Source organism: Diuraphis noxia, unplaced genomic scaffold (genome assembly GCF_037042655.1).
Source record: "Diuraphis noxia isolate RWA-SAM2 unplaced genomic scaffold, SU_Dnox_SAM2 contig0001, whole genome shotgun sequence".
Taxonomy (NCBI): Eukaryota; Metazoa; Arthropoda; class Insecta; order Hemiptera; family Aphididae; genus Diuraphis; species Diuraphis noxia.
The window spans coordinates 15,709,145-15,723,445 of NW_028301711.1; the positions used below are offsets into that span (position 1 = coordinate 15,709,145).

General features: G+C 26.4%; 1 protein-coding gene across 2 annotated transcripts; it reads left to right on the forward strand.

Moving 5' to 3' along the window:
• The first annotated feature begins 100 nt into the window (after positions 1-100).
• LOC149059925 (cleavage stimulation factor subunit 1-like) lies at positions 101-13,495 on the forward strand. Of its 2 annotated transcripts, XM_089217006.1 has the most exons (12): positions 101-244; positions 312-450; positions 1,801-1,917; positions 11,532-11,630; positions 11,696-11,895; positions 11,960-12,114; positions 12,180-12,410; positions 12,475-12,635; positions 12,710-12,860; positions 12,930-13,023; positions 13,080-13,211; positions 13,275-13,495. In XM_089217006.1, the coding sequence occupies exons 4-12, from the start codon at positions 11,554-11,556 to the stop codon at positions 13,388-13,390; spliced, it is 1,317 nt and encodes a 438-aa protein (XP_089073132.1). In that variant the 5' UTR covers positions 101-244; positions 312-450; positions 1,801-1,917; positions 11,532-11,553; the 3' UTR covers positions 13,391-13,495. The 2 variants fall into 2 exon arrangements, with proteins under 2 accessions (XP_089073132.1, XP_089073133.1); XM_089217007.1 differs by lacking the exons at positions 101-244; positions 312-450; positions 1,801-1,917 and having other exon boundaries at positions 11,243-11,630.
• The last annotated feature ends 806 nt before the right edge of the window (positions 13,496-14,301 follow it).

Below are 14,301 nucleotides of genomic sequence, written 5' to 3' on the forward strand. Positions count from 1 at the left end.
TGAACTGGATATCAAAAGTAAAATAATTGATATCATATTATATCATATTCTTATTTGTATTCCAGCATGACAGAATAATTTATTTCGTTATGTATTCCAGTTTTTCGCTATGAAGCTCTTCAATTTTTTTTCTACCAACGTTTTCCCATAATTAACTAACTAGTTAGTTAATCATGCATTTTCCTACCTTACCTTCTTTCCTAACTTAAAATTCCTACCACGAATGATCATTGTTCATTTATAGGTATATCTTTAGTTTGTGGGGTCAATTTATAATTTGTAAAACTGATTTTAAACTATTAATATTTCAGAATTGTGTAACTGAAACACGGATTCCTGTGAAAATGCCGAAAATAATTCTTGCAAAAGACAGTGCTGTCTACACACTTTTGCCAGTGGAAACTAATTCAGATAAATTATCTACTAGAACAATCAAGTTTTGCAAACATGGTATGTACATTTTTATTTTTTTAATAACAATATTATAATGTTGTGTTTTGTAGGCTCTTGTGCAGACAATAATATTCCTAAAAAGTATATGGCTTTAGGTACCTACCAATCATAATAAATTATTATTTTAATAATCATAGTTTCTTTGGATTAAGCGTTTAATGTTATTTTTTGAATGGTGCAAATACATATTATCTTAACATAATTATGTATATACTTTTAAAAATGCTGTATACAACTTACTTTAAACATACTGATCTTGGTTACCATAAATTTGAAATATTTGAAAAATAAAAATAATTACTATACAAATGTATTAAAAAGTTGCTTTCTTAATGTTTTCAAATAAATAAAAAATAGATGTGCTAAATGTGAAGTGGTTTATACACATAATTCTTTATTATAATATCTTGAAAGCCAAACTATAATTGATTTATTTTAATACATTTGAACATAAAAATGTGTATTGTCATTCAGTTTCTTTTAACTAAAAATAATAGAGGATTATGAAAAAGCAAAAAAAAAATGTATCTGAAAATTGTAATTTATGGGAGTACCACATTATTATATTAAAAACATTTTCTAATCTTTAATGTTAAAAGAAAATTAAATAAAAAATACTGAATTCATAAAATAAATATCATAACAAATTATGAATACCTAACTATTATAAATTTGTGAGTTAATATATAGTAAAAACTATAAGTTAACTGGAGTATTTAGATACCAATAACTAGTGGCGGCTTAAACTTTTTTTCCCTCGAATCACGTTTAATATTTTTACACCACCCACCCTAAAATATAGTTATTAGTTATTACTTATTATTGTAGGTACATTATCTGCTGAGTACACATTACGGCTATATATTATTTATTATTTATAATTTAATATTTAAATTACCAACCTGCAAAAATAGTCCAGTCTACCTTTTCCAACCATAAGACCCACCCACCCACCCATTAATATTTGTGTGAATCACATGATTCAAATATACTCCCTTCGAGCCGCCACTGCGGCAATTACACAGAGATCAAAAAATTAGCCTATAGTTCAATAAAATTGGAAATTGGAATTTAAAGTAATAAAATAGTAATATTTATAATTAATTTAAATTTATCACAAATATATAAATTTGATATTTTAGTATAACGCATACATATTCCACTAATAAAATTATAAATTATAATTGTATTCTTGTACCTATAAATAGTAATTAATGACTAAAATATAAATCAATTGATATTTCATTGTAATTTTAATCTAAGTATTATATTTTGTGTTTTAACTTATTATAGTTACTATATCAATAAGTGATAAAAATACAATTTAATTTTTTTTGTGTTGAATAGAAAAATTTGGCAGTGATTGGACAAGACAAATATAAGCGATTATTCTTCAATGAAGAAAAATTTAACTTAACCATCAAGAAAAACTTATTTCCTGTAACAGTGATAATAATAATGAAGGTAATAAGTATTTTGAGTATTATTTATGTATTATATTATGGTTATTATGTGTATAATTTTATTTCAAATGGCCATGAAAATTGAAAAATAACATTTTATTCAAATTCAGTGCAATGTGATTAGAAAGTAATAGAATAATTGAATAGATTATAATATTGTAGTAGTATTTAAAATGATTCATTTAGGTCTGGACTTTCAAGTAGAATAGAGTCGAGAATATACCATATGTCCATATTGTTAGATGCCTATTAACTATTAGCAGGAATCGATTGGTAATTGGTTCAAACCAAAACCGTTACAATAAAATGTATTTGAATGAAAAACCTGTTGTGTAAATAATTAATTAATTCAAAACTATTTATATAAGAATTTACAAAAAATACAAGCTGTATGAGTGTGAGAGTCATAAATTGGTCATCCCTGTACCATACTACCATAATAATATAGTATTTAATATATATCATAATACATTATATTATTTCTTGTTATTTAAAATATATGTATTTTTTGTTGAATCAGAAGGAAGATTTTACATTAATCTCCAATAACGGCCAACCACTACAACAGATGGCTGTAACATTAATAATGTTTTACATCTGATTCAATGCAAACACCTATTTTCATCTATTAGATTCAAAATCCTACTCACTAGATTTACAAAAAAGTAAAAATGTATACTAATCTTAAATCTATTTAGTTTTTCGCACAGTATTATAAATTCTGGGTTGAATGTTAATAGGAAATAATATTACAGAAAATTAAAAAATATTTAAAATCAATAATATAGGGTATATCATGTTATCCACAACAGATTAATAGAAAAACAAATGTTAGAGTTTGGAAATAATATGAAAATACTAAAATTTATACTATATTCAATGCTTAGATCATATACAATGGATGAAGCCATCGGGCTAATTCTTGAAGCCAGAATAACCTAGAGCCACGACTGTTTGTGCGCATGTACGTAACCTTCTGATTGGTTAATAAATTATCACAAAAAAAAAAACAAAACTAAGCGACTACGCGAGCGTAAATTAAAATCAAACCACTATTAACTGATAACATTTTTATTGTGTATTTGTGACTATAATGTGTTAACATAATTTATTTTTGAATATTATAAAATTTTTTTTGAATACTTAATATACTGTATAAAAAAAATGTATAAGTGATGGATACCTAATTAATGAGATACGAGCAGCCCAAGAATGTAATAACTGAGTAGAGTTAGGATGTTGATGACTTTTGAATTTTTTTTCCTTTGATTCAATACAATGCTATCTTAGCTAAAAATTTGTTTCATGCTTCCTTGATGCAGAATATTCTAATTTTATTTTGCATTTTTTGCATTTTTAGCTATAAATGCATTTTTTTGTTTTTTAACGTCATTTTTCAACATTTAAAAGTCATTTTTTCATCTATTAGGACATTTTTTGTACTTTTTGTACAATGTGGGGCGTTTTTCTCAAAATATAGATTTTATGGCAAATGTTACACCCAAGTTTGGAAACAAATTTAATTTATTTAAAATCTAACTTTGGACTATTTATAAACTATTTAAATGCTTAATATATTTATAATTCATATTTTAAATTACTATTACACCCATATCTCTAATAAAAATTATTATTTATTTTTTCACTTACTTTTTAGATAATTTTTAAGGTTATTTTTTGAAGTTTTTATGGCATTTTCACATTTTTTTAGGGTTATGTGTTTTTTAGGTCATCAACATCCTAACTCTAGACTTATAAGTAAGAACTATAACTATTTTACACTATAAAAATTTAAAGTGTTAGGTATATTACTAATTAATAAAATGTTTAAATAAAATAAAATAAAGTAATTAATAGAATTTAAAAATCATAAACAATCCAATTTACTAACTATAAAAATAACTATTTAAACAACAACCTAACTATTGATTCTTAAATAATATCAATTTAGACAAATTCCTTCTTACATTTTTACCAGTGATGGATAGTGTATGCATTTTGGCATAGTGGTGCAACCTTAATGGGCTTAATGTTATATAATAGCTGATGATAAATTTAAGCAATTGACTACGATGATTATCAAACATATCTTTATTTAGTATATGGTTCTTCATTATTTGAGAATTAAAAATTGTTGGATCTTGGCTGACCTCGTTTATTGTTTTCAAACATAATATTTGGTGTATATTTTTTTCTTTTCAGAATGTCATCAGAATTTAAGCGTATAATTTATTCAGCCGCTAGACATGTCTTATGGACATCTGATGATGAGTTTATTAATTTTCCTCGAGTTTTTAACTGTTATAGAATAGAACTGTTTTCATCATCCTTTTCAGTTAAAAAAGAATCACAAATATTACATATTATATTTTTTTGCTTTTCTCATTTTGCGTACGATGAATCCACAAGTATATTTTACAATATCTATGATAAAATCTTCTAACTCTGGAACTCGATACTTATAGTCATGTTCAAATTCCTCAAATAAAATCAGTTCATCAATATCATTTGTATCATTTAAGTCATTACTGCAAATAGCATCAGCATCCATCCTTTTATTTGTAGATACAAACAATATATTATCTGTATCAGTATTATCTAAAATAGTACAATTACCATGAGTAGATCCACCAATTTCATGTCTAACAAGAAGCCTTTTATACGCTGATCTAAATTGTACCTCATTTGGATTGTTTTTGAAACCTCCCCAACCTCTAATGGCACTAAAAAAAAACTTCCATATAATCTTGGCATAATGTATAGCTTAATAAAAATGATATTAAATTTTCTTTTCCAACATTCTCAAATAGATTAATTATATTTGTATGACAAATAATAATTTCTAAAAATCCTGTTTTTCTTTGACTATTTAATAGTAATTCTCCATGTGGATAAGTTTGGTTACTTTAATATCGTAAGCGTACATTTTAAAGTTATATAAAAAATCTTTGATATGTAATAAGGTTTTGTTATTTACTGGAAAAGAATAATCCCCCTTTGATAATTTGTTCCTACAGTTGCATAGGTCAAAAGCGTCATTAAATATTTTGCAAAACTCTTTGGTGCCCTCAACTTCTGTCATATAATTTAATTTTTCGCATTACATTAAAGCATGACTAACACTTGAACTCAGGGTTTGTACTGCCAGGTGAACATTCATTTTGTTTTCATAAAACCGTATATGTTTTTGTTTTAATTTGTTTGCGGCGTGTAAACCTTTTGACTCTTGTATTTCTTATTGTAACGTTTGTATATCATTCCATTTTATTTGTTTTCCATTACTGTTTATCAACACTTTTTATTACCTAGAGTATTCCTGACCAATTTCACCATATGGGCAGTATCCCAAAATATGTATAAACGTTTATTTGGTTCATCTGGAAATGCTGGGTTTTGTATCCAAGGTTTAAATTGAGTCGAGAAATAATCAAAATCTGCCCCTAACATTTTTACACATGGTCATATTACATTGGGCTCCGTCAAATGTTATTGATCTACATATAGCACCAGTTTCTGAAAACAATTCTAAACACCTAGTAAGTAAGTTGGCCCATTCACTACCAGAAAAACTGTGTGCTGAAAAATACCCTAGTGGAACTTTCCAATGACCATTCAAACATACAGCAAGAAAAACTAATACATTTGTAGCTTCCTGTGTATTATCTCGATCATAGTTATTTTGAGTACCCAAGTCTACACCACCATAAAATTTGTTGTTTATAAATATTATCTGTTTTCTTATAGCCATCTAATCAATAACTATATTACACACTATAGGTTGTGTTGATGTATTCTGCTTTACTCGTAAAGAAATTATGTTAAATTTTTCTTTAGTGAATCCGGGTTCCCCTTCAACGACAGAATACCATTTTTTAAGAATTGCAGGATGAGGAAATACATTTTTAAATATTATTTTAACGTAGCTGTATGCTTTAGAGGAATAAAATTGTAAGGTCAATGCAAAGCTTCGAATGGCTGGAGTGTATTTAGAATTTTTGGATTTAAATTCCCTGTTCAATGTTTCTTTAATAGATTCTAAAGTATTATTCTATAAAAAATAAAATCAAATTATTTAACAAATACCATTTATTAGTTTACAATATACATTATTAGGCCCAATATTTTGATGTAAAGATTATTATCAATGAATATTTTTATTAAATAAAAAAGTAACAGAATATCGTACATTATACATTTATTTTAAATTTTAAAACTAATAGTACCTGCTGCCTATATTAGTCATATAGATTACACATTTAATACAATATAAAACATTTATTTTTGGACAAACTAAGGTTCTAAATTCAAAATTGACTGAATAAGAGCCATGTCAATTTTAATAAATAATACATTTTTATTTATTATTTTTAAAAATTTATTAAATCATTTATAATTAATTATTTTTGGTTAGTTTTTGAGTATTTTTAAGTATTTTTTTTAGAAGTGTTATAATTTTATACCCATATTATGTTATGAGAATTAATTATAAATGATTTTATAAATTTAAAAAATAAAAATGTATTATTTATTAAAATTTACATGGCTCTTTGTACTTTGTACACAGTAATTATTTTTTAAATATACATGTTTGAGAAAATTATATTATATTGATACTATAAACATTGTACTTATGTAATTTAATATTAACATACCAGTAAATAATTATGAGCATCATCTGTTATATAATTATTATTTTTTAAATGTTTAAATAAGGCTTCAAAGTTTGACAACTTGATTTGAAGTCTTCTAACTTTTTGTTGTAAAACTTTGATTTTATTTTTCTGTTTGATGATTTTAATTTTAGATTGTTTAAAATGATGTTTTGCACGTCGTGGAGTATCAAGATCTGGTGTTTTAATATCACCAACAAAACATTTTCTTAAATTGGTTTTATTTGGTGTTTCTAAAGTAATTTTAATAAAAGAAATACATACATTAATACATAATATTTACTTAATATATAATAAATCTTTCATAAATATAACATACTAATTATAGAACTTTGTGTTGTATCAAATGATTGATTTATATTAGGACTTAATAATAAATTCAAAGGTTCATTTGTTTCATCAATAGTATTATGATTTGAAACATTTGACAATAGTTCTTCAGGTTCTAATACAGATACATCACAAACATCTTTTGTTATACTTGTATGTCTGCAATTAATAAATTTAAATATTAATCAATACCTAATTGATAAAATAAAATATTTATCATCTAAATTTAAAATTAATAAACTTCTACTTATAAAAATTCTGGTATATTGTATGTAAGTTGTTTTCTACATTTTAAATGTAGTGTAGGGATTGATTTAGGCTTTAAATACTGTTTAATAGTACCGTTAAAACAATCTTCCTCAAAATGCATTGAGCACAATTTTCTATTAGGTCCATAGTCACTATCTAGAAATCCACAGGCTTTGAGCCAACTACTACGTAGGGAGAGATTTGTTGGAAATCTGTTCATTAAAAATAGATAATTAACTAATTTAGTACATAATATAACACAACTGGTCTTATAAGTTTATTTTTATAATTTTTAATTGACAGCTATGAATTAAAATTGCATAAATATGCATTAAAAATCACTGAAATACATAAGAATATTATATCCAGTAAGACAACTATAGAAAAATATATTTTTATTATTGTTAAGTCTTAGAGATGTACATGTACTAAATATAATTAGAAAATCAATTTAGAGAAATAATAACAAATTTTACTTAATTGTGCAATGAAAGACCTGGGTGTGATTTTGATGACTTCAGGCAAAGTAAACACGCATTTGTTATGATGTTGAAGGTAGGTAGTAAAAATAGTTGCATATAATAAATAAATAAATACTAAATTATAATACAAAAACGAAATTTGCAAGTATAAAATTGTGTATTATAAAGATTTTTGTAGACTAGTACCGGACACCGGCCTTAGATCTTAGATCTTAATATCATATACTAAACTATTATCAGGCATTTACGCATGCACAGTAATAACCAAGGCTCTAGCGTTTTCAGTCATTTTGGTTTCAAATCTAATACACAAGCATATAACCGAGTGGATACATTCATAGTATATGATCTAAGATTCAATGAAACTGAATTGTATAATATCTTCTCCTTTTTATTTTGTAATGATAATCTCTAAAAATTATTGAACTATTTCAGATAAAATAGTTAATATTGATTTTTATAAGTTAAGTTTTTAGTTGTTGATGATATTTAAAAAAAAAATCCAAATCCATTAATAAATAAAGGTTTAATTTAAACACTATTTATTTATTTATTTAATTTTGAAAAAACATTTAATGTACATTAGTAAAACTATCATATTATATACAATTTATAATTTATGTATTCATTGAAATGTAAATTTTTAATTAAATAATATTTCCTAAACTTCAAATAATATGATATATTGAATTTTTTCGCATTGTTATGAATAATTAAACTTAAAAAAGTATTATTTTACGTATATAATTTTATTATTAAGAATTAAAGTGGTAGTAAATATTTAGTCAAAATTGATTTTGAAGATGCTTCTCCCACTTGTGTTGTTACAAAGTTATACAAAAAATTTTATCCAGCATGTTCTCTGTAGTAATCTTTAATTATTGAGTGAATTGATTTATTATTAAACTGAAAGCAAATAAAATTCTGTACTTTGTATAAGTTTTTAATGATATTTTAATTTTTTGGTGTGTACCTATGAGAATTTTTAAGTTTTTAAATTATATGTTCATTTATAGATGTAAACGTTTAAATGGTTAATATAAATTATTTATGTAATTGTTTCTTAACTAATATTTCAGATATTAAGTTTAAAATGTCTCAAATTAATTGATAACTTATCATCATTTATGACTACTTAGTGCCACAACATATATATTTTTTGTGTTTAAATTTATAGGAATAAGATACACCATTATATTCTTCATGTCCTTCAATTTTTTATGGTTTAAGAAAAAAAAGTATCGTTAAGATGTATAATGAAAAAAAATGTATGCCTATTATAATAATTAAAATTTTCATGCATTTACTGCATTTAATTTCATATATTTATAATTATTATCATGTATTGTACATTGTAATATCTTCTAAGTTATATCTATAATACTTATTTATTAATTATTTGTATTGTTTTATTTAATTTATTACAGTAAATAACAATTTTTCATTAAACATTGTTTTATACTTTGTTAAAATTATTATTTTATAGAAATTAGCATATAATATGTAAATTGAATGATAATTTATGATAACCAAAAAAAAAAAATAAAAATAAAAATAAAATTTAAAAATAGTAAATAGTTGTTTTATTAACTGTTTATAGTTAAAACTATTAGTATAATGTAGCTATCACAATATATTTCTGTTATATAGGTATATGTATGAAAACAACAATATTCTACCCAATCTGTGTACAGAAAACGTTTTATGCATTTTGAGAAGTCTGTAAATCTTGTTTTATCAATTTGAATGCAAATAATGACTAAAATAATAAAGTAGTAGTTTTCATTTATAGATACTCGTAATTCCATAAAAAAAATCGTCGATAGAAAACTGACTGGGGCACGTGCTCTGTGCCCCTCCCCTGAATCCGCCACTGACGATATCCGACCTATAAGCAGGGCCGTATTTAGGAATTTGACACCAAGGGGCAACAAAAAAAAATACGCCTCATTAATCATTATTCAAAATACAAATTTAAATTATAAAAAAATTAGCCGCCTTCTCCTACTCAGACGCCCGGGGCAACAGTACCCTGTAGCTCCCCCCTAAATACGGCACTGCCTATAAGCAATCTACCTACAGCGGATTGAGTGTTTTGTGCTTGGTGTAACCATGTTTGAGTGGCGGCTTGTAATCAAGTCACCTCAAGGCAAAATAGATTTACGTGCAACTCGTGATCGCCTAGATAGGCAGGCAATGTAATACAAGGTTTTTCGTAAAAGTAGCGTATTCCAAAAATTTAAAAAATATTAATATACACAATTTTTTATCGTATAAATATTTGGAGTTCTAATTTAGACGAAATTACATTATATTCAAACAACGATTAAAAATTTCAATTGTTTTGATGTAATTTAAAAATATTAAGCGCGGGGATTTGAAAATTGTGTGTTGTATATTTTATTTTCAAAATATTTAGGTTAGATAACTTTAACTTATTGCCTATTTATAACATGAACTCATTTACTCTGTTCTTCAGTAAGTCTATATATTGACTAAAAATTCGATAAGTAACAATACTAATGTTTAATAATTCAAAATAATATTAATAATATAAAAGATTTAATGTTTTTGGAAAATATCTAGTACCTAAACCTACAAAATCTACTAGCAGGATGGTACTAACGCATAGGCGCTATTAAAGGCTCTGCCTACCTAAACTTTTAATATACTTATATAAATTGTTCCACCAAAATTCGAGTTTTATTCATCAAAGTACCTACCTACCTACTCGAAAATTATAACATTCTATTTTGAAATGAGAAATTAAAATTGTGCGTCGATCTTAGAATATGACACTCGCGGCTCTAACATTTTGTACCTAGGGTAAATCATTTACCCGAAGATGTTCAACCTGAAGACAATTTTTAATAATTTTGAGTCTTAGAAAAATGGCTTACGCATGAATTTTATTTTTGGCTCACAAAATGGTTCAATGTTTTTTAAATTAAAATAAGTGTATAAAAAGTGTTTTGCGGTACTGTGGTAGAATGGAAATAGGTAATTATTAACAGGGAGCGGTGCTGAGAAAAAAGTTTTAAATCGTATTACCGACTGGGGTAAGTTACGTAAAAAAATCGCATACACGTGAGGTTCTTAACATTTTTCGGTTCAGCGGCGCTTCCAATAAAAATTCTCATACCTTTATGTATCAGTTTTATAAATTAAAATAAAAACTCTTATAATAGTTAGATTATAGATTACTCTAATGTCTAGTAAATAAATGTTTTATTTGACTTTAATTCAAACTTTCCTATACAAAAAAAAAGGTATCATACCTACGTGTCACTTGACACTGGTGTTTTTTTATTTTTTCCCATTATTCAGCACTCGAGAGATCACCCCCCCCCCCCAAAAAAAAAAAAAAAAAAAAAACAAAAAAAAAACAAACCAAAACCCCACCTAGGAGGCAGTACCGCCCACGTTAAGAAACACCGATCTACATTCTACATGAACACCGTGGTCGTGAGTAACCAGCTGCAGCAGGCTCTCCGGAGAGTTTTTTTTTATGAATGAAGTTAGAGACGAAATTTACCCGTTTTTTCGGTTGTGGACATACGCACTATAACTACTACAGACGCGTAGACTTTGCAGCAGCTGCTCCATAGTGTTGGGCGGTGTTGTAGTCTGTTGGTACTCCGTGTATAAAATAAACAAAACTACAAAACCGCGTTAGTGTGTTGTCTCGATAAAATCTTTATTCGTTTCAATCCAACATTTAGAAAGTAAACAATAATTGTCTACAATTTTATATTAGTGTATACATGTATGTAGCTACCTTGCTATATAGCTTAATACAATATTCTTAGTTCATATGTAAAACAAAAACTTGAACAATAATTTTATTTTCTTGAATTACCGTCTATTAATTGTGTTTGTTCGAGATTGAATTCAAAGACATTTGAGATGATGAACGAAGTAAATAACGCCAAACCGGAAATGTGCATTAGGAATAGAGAAAATTTGTACAGACTCATCATTAGGTAAACACATATAAATCCTAGTAAAATATAAATCATAACATTTTTTTTTTATTATTTTTTTTTAGTCAACTCATTAATGATGGTCATTCCACAATTGCTTCAAACCTGTCTGCCATTGTAAACGTTGATCCACCTTGTGGTCCGTCTGATCAACTCACAAAAGTAGTGACATTAGGTTTACAACATGAAACCGATAGACGATCGCAATATGAACAGGCATTACACTATAACCCAGTTCAGCAAATGTTGATTGGACCAGGGATTGGTATGCTTAATGATTTATATGTGACATACATTTGTTTATTAAATCTATTACATAATTTGATTAGACTTGGAATTTGAGACTGATGTTATCTGTACTGCTCCGGAACCATCGCTTTATGAAACAGTTTATGTAACATCTCACAAAGGAGCCTGTAGGGCTGGTGCATTTAGTCCTGATGGTCAATTAATCGCTACTGGAAGCTGTGATGCATCAATCAAAGTAATCATATTTAACAAAATAGAATATCTCGCTGAATATGGTGATCTTTTATGAAATGTTTATAGATTTTGGATGTTGAAAGAATGCTGGCTAAAGCACATGATGTTGGTTGTGCTGAAAATCATGAAGGACAGGTACATCCAGTAATTCGGACTTTGTATGATCATTTGGAAGAAGTGACGTGTTTGGATTTCCACCCTACCAAGCCAATTTTGGCTTCAGGCTCTCGAGATTGTCATATTAAATTTTTTGATTATTCAAAAACATCTGTGAAAAAAGCCTTCAAGACAATAGACGTAAAATGTTAAATCAAATTTTATTGTACTCAAATTATTTTAACTGTACGCAACAACATTACAGGATGTTGAACCGATAACATGTATAAGTTTTCATCCAGTTGGAGACCATATGGTAATGGGGACTAATAGCCCAGTCATAAGGCTCTATGATATAAATACGGTTCAATGTTATGTTAGTTCAATTCCTAGTCATCAACATACTGGTCCTATTACATCAATAAAGTATATAAACAATTATCTTACGTGTTATTCCTATTTAATTATTTGTAAATGTATTGTTTATTATGATGTATTAGGTTTGAACTTGGTGCCAAGTACTTTGTGTCATCTAGTCGAGATGGTTCAATTAAATTGTGGGACGCTGTGTCTAATAAATGTGTTAACACATTTGAAAAAGCACATGATGGTAGTCAAGTGTGTTCTGTGACATTTTCAAGAAATGGAAAGGTGAAAATGTTAATGATTTTATTTTTATAAACATAGTAATATTAAAAAATTTTCTTTTATCGTTTTTAGTACATCTTATCATCAGGCAAAGATTCTATGGTGAAACTTTGGGAGTTATCCACTAGTAGATGTCTGATTGCATATACTGGAGCTGGAACTACTGGTAAAATAGTATCAATTTTCATAAAAACTGTATAAATAATCATTATTTTTAAATAGGAAAACAAAAACACCGTACACAAGCATTTTTTAATCATTCTGAGGAGTATGTCATGTTTCCAGATGAAGTCACTACTGCTTTGTGCGCATGGAATGCTCGGAACGCTTCTCGGCAGAATCTGTTATCACTAGGTATTTTATTTTATTAAATGCATTAATTTTATTAAAATTTTATCATTGTGAATTATTTTTTAGGCCATAATGGACCTATTCGTTCAATAGTGCATTCTCCAAATTCAGCAGCATTTTTAACATGTTCGGACGATTTTAGAGCTCGTTTTTGGTATAAAAAACAATTGATTGAATCATAAAATGGATATTTTTTATTTTATCTAAAAATCCATTTATTTAATTTACAATAAACAATGGTAAAAATACCAAATCTTATAAAATATATAATTTATGTATTCATTGAATATTGAAATGTGCATTTTAATTATATGATGTTTTCTTTATTTCAAATATTATAGTAAATTAAATTTTTTGGCATAATAATGGATATTTAATAAAAAAAAGTATAATTTTAAGTGAATTTACCTTTTATTAAATTCAAAACTATGTAATTTATTTATTGGAAGTTTTTTATGATACTTTTAATTTTGGTGAATTATGAGAATTTTAAAATTATAATATTTTTCATATCTGTACTTACTAAAAATTAAATTATCAAAAAAATCTGATAAGAAATCATAGATAATGTTCATATGTTAGAGTTTATAAAAGGTTACTTCTGTTATTTAAGGTATTTACTCAAAATTGAAACTGCTTAGATATGTAGTACATTTGTTGAACAGAGACAGCATATGGCCTTTGGCATTTTTTTGATCTAAACCTATAAAACTATTATGGTACTTAGATTTTTGAATTAATTATATTATCTAATAATTAGATGTTTCACTTTTCATTTGAATAATAAATAAAATATTTCTTAATCTTTTGCTGTAGTTTATTAAGTAAGCTAAACCTATGGCTTTGATACTATTTTCTAAATCAAATAATTTATGCTTATAGTATGCATAAACAGTGCTACCTTCTAGAAAACCTGTATTATAGGAAAATCCTAATCGGACACATCACTTCAGATATTACCCATGCATATATTTTGGTTGATTTCTGACATTTTCTATACTTATATTAATAGTGGTACACTGGTACACCATGGGCGGACTGGGAGATTGTCAGCCCAGAGGGGGAATACAGCTTAGCGGCCCTAAATATTTTA

Excerpts from the sequence above, each read along its gene's own strand:
- LOC149059925 (XM_089217006.1), top strand. The coding sequence starts at position 11,554 with ATGATGAACGAAGTAAATAACGCCAAACCGGAAATGTGCATTAGGAAT. Across the intron at positions 12,115-12,179 it reads GCTGTGATGCATCAATCAAA|ATTTTGGATGTTGAAAGAAT; the intron begins GTAATCATATTT and ends AAATGTTTATAG. Across the intron at positions 12,861-12,929 it reads CATTTTCAAGAAATGGAAAG|TACATCTTATCATCAGGCAA; the intron begins GTGAAAATGTTA and ends TATCGTTTTTAG.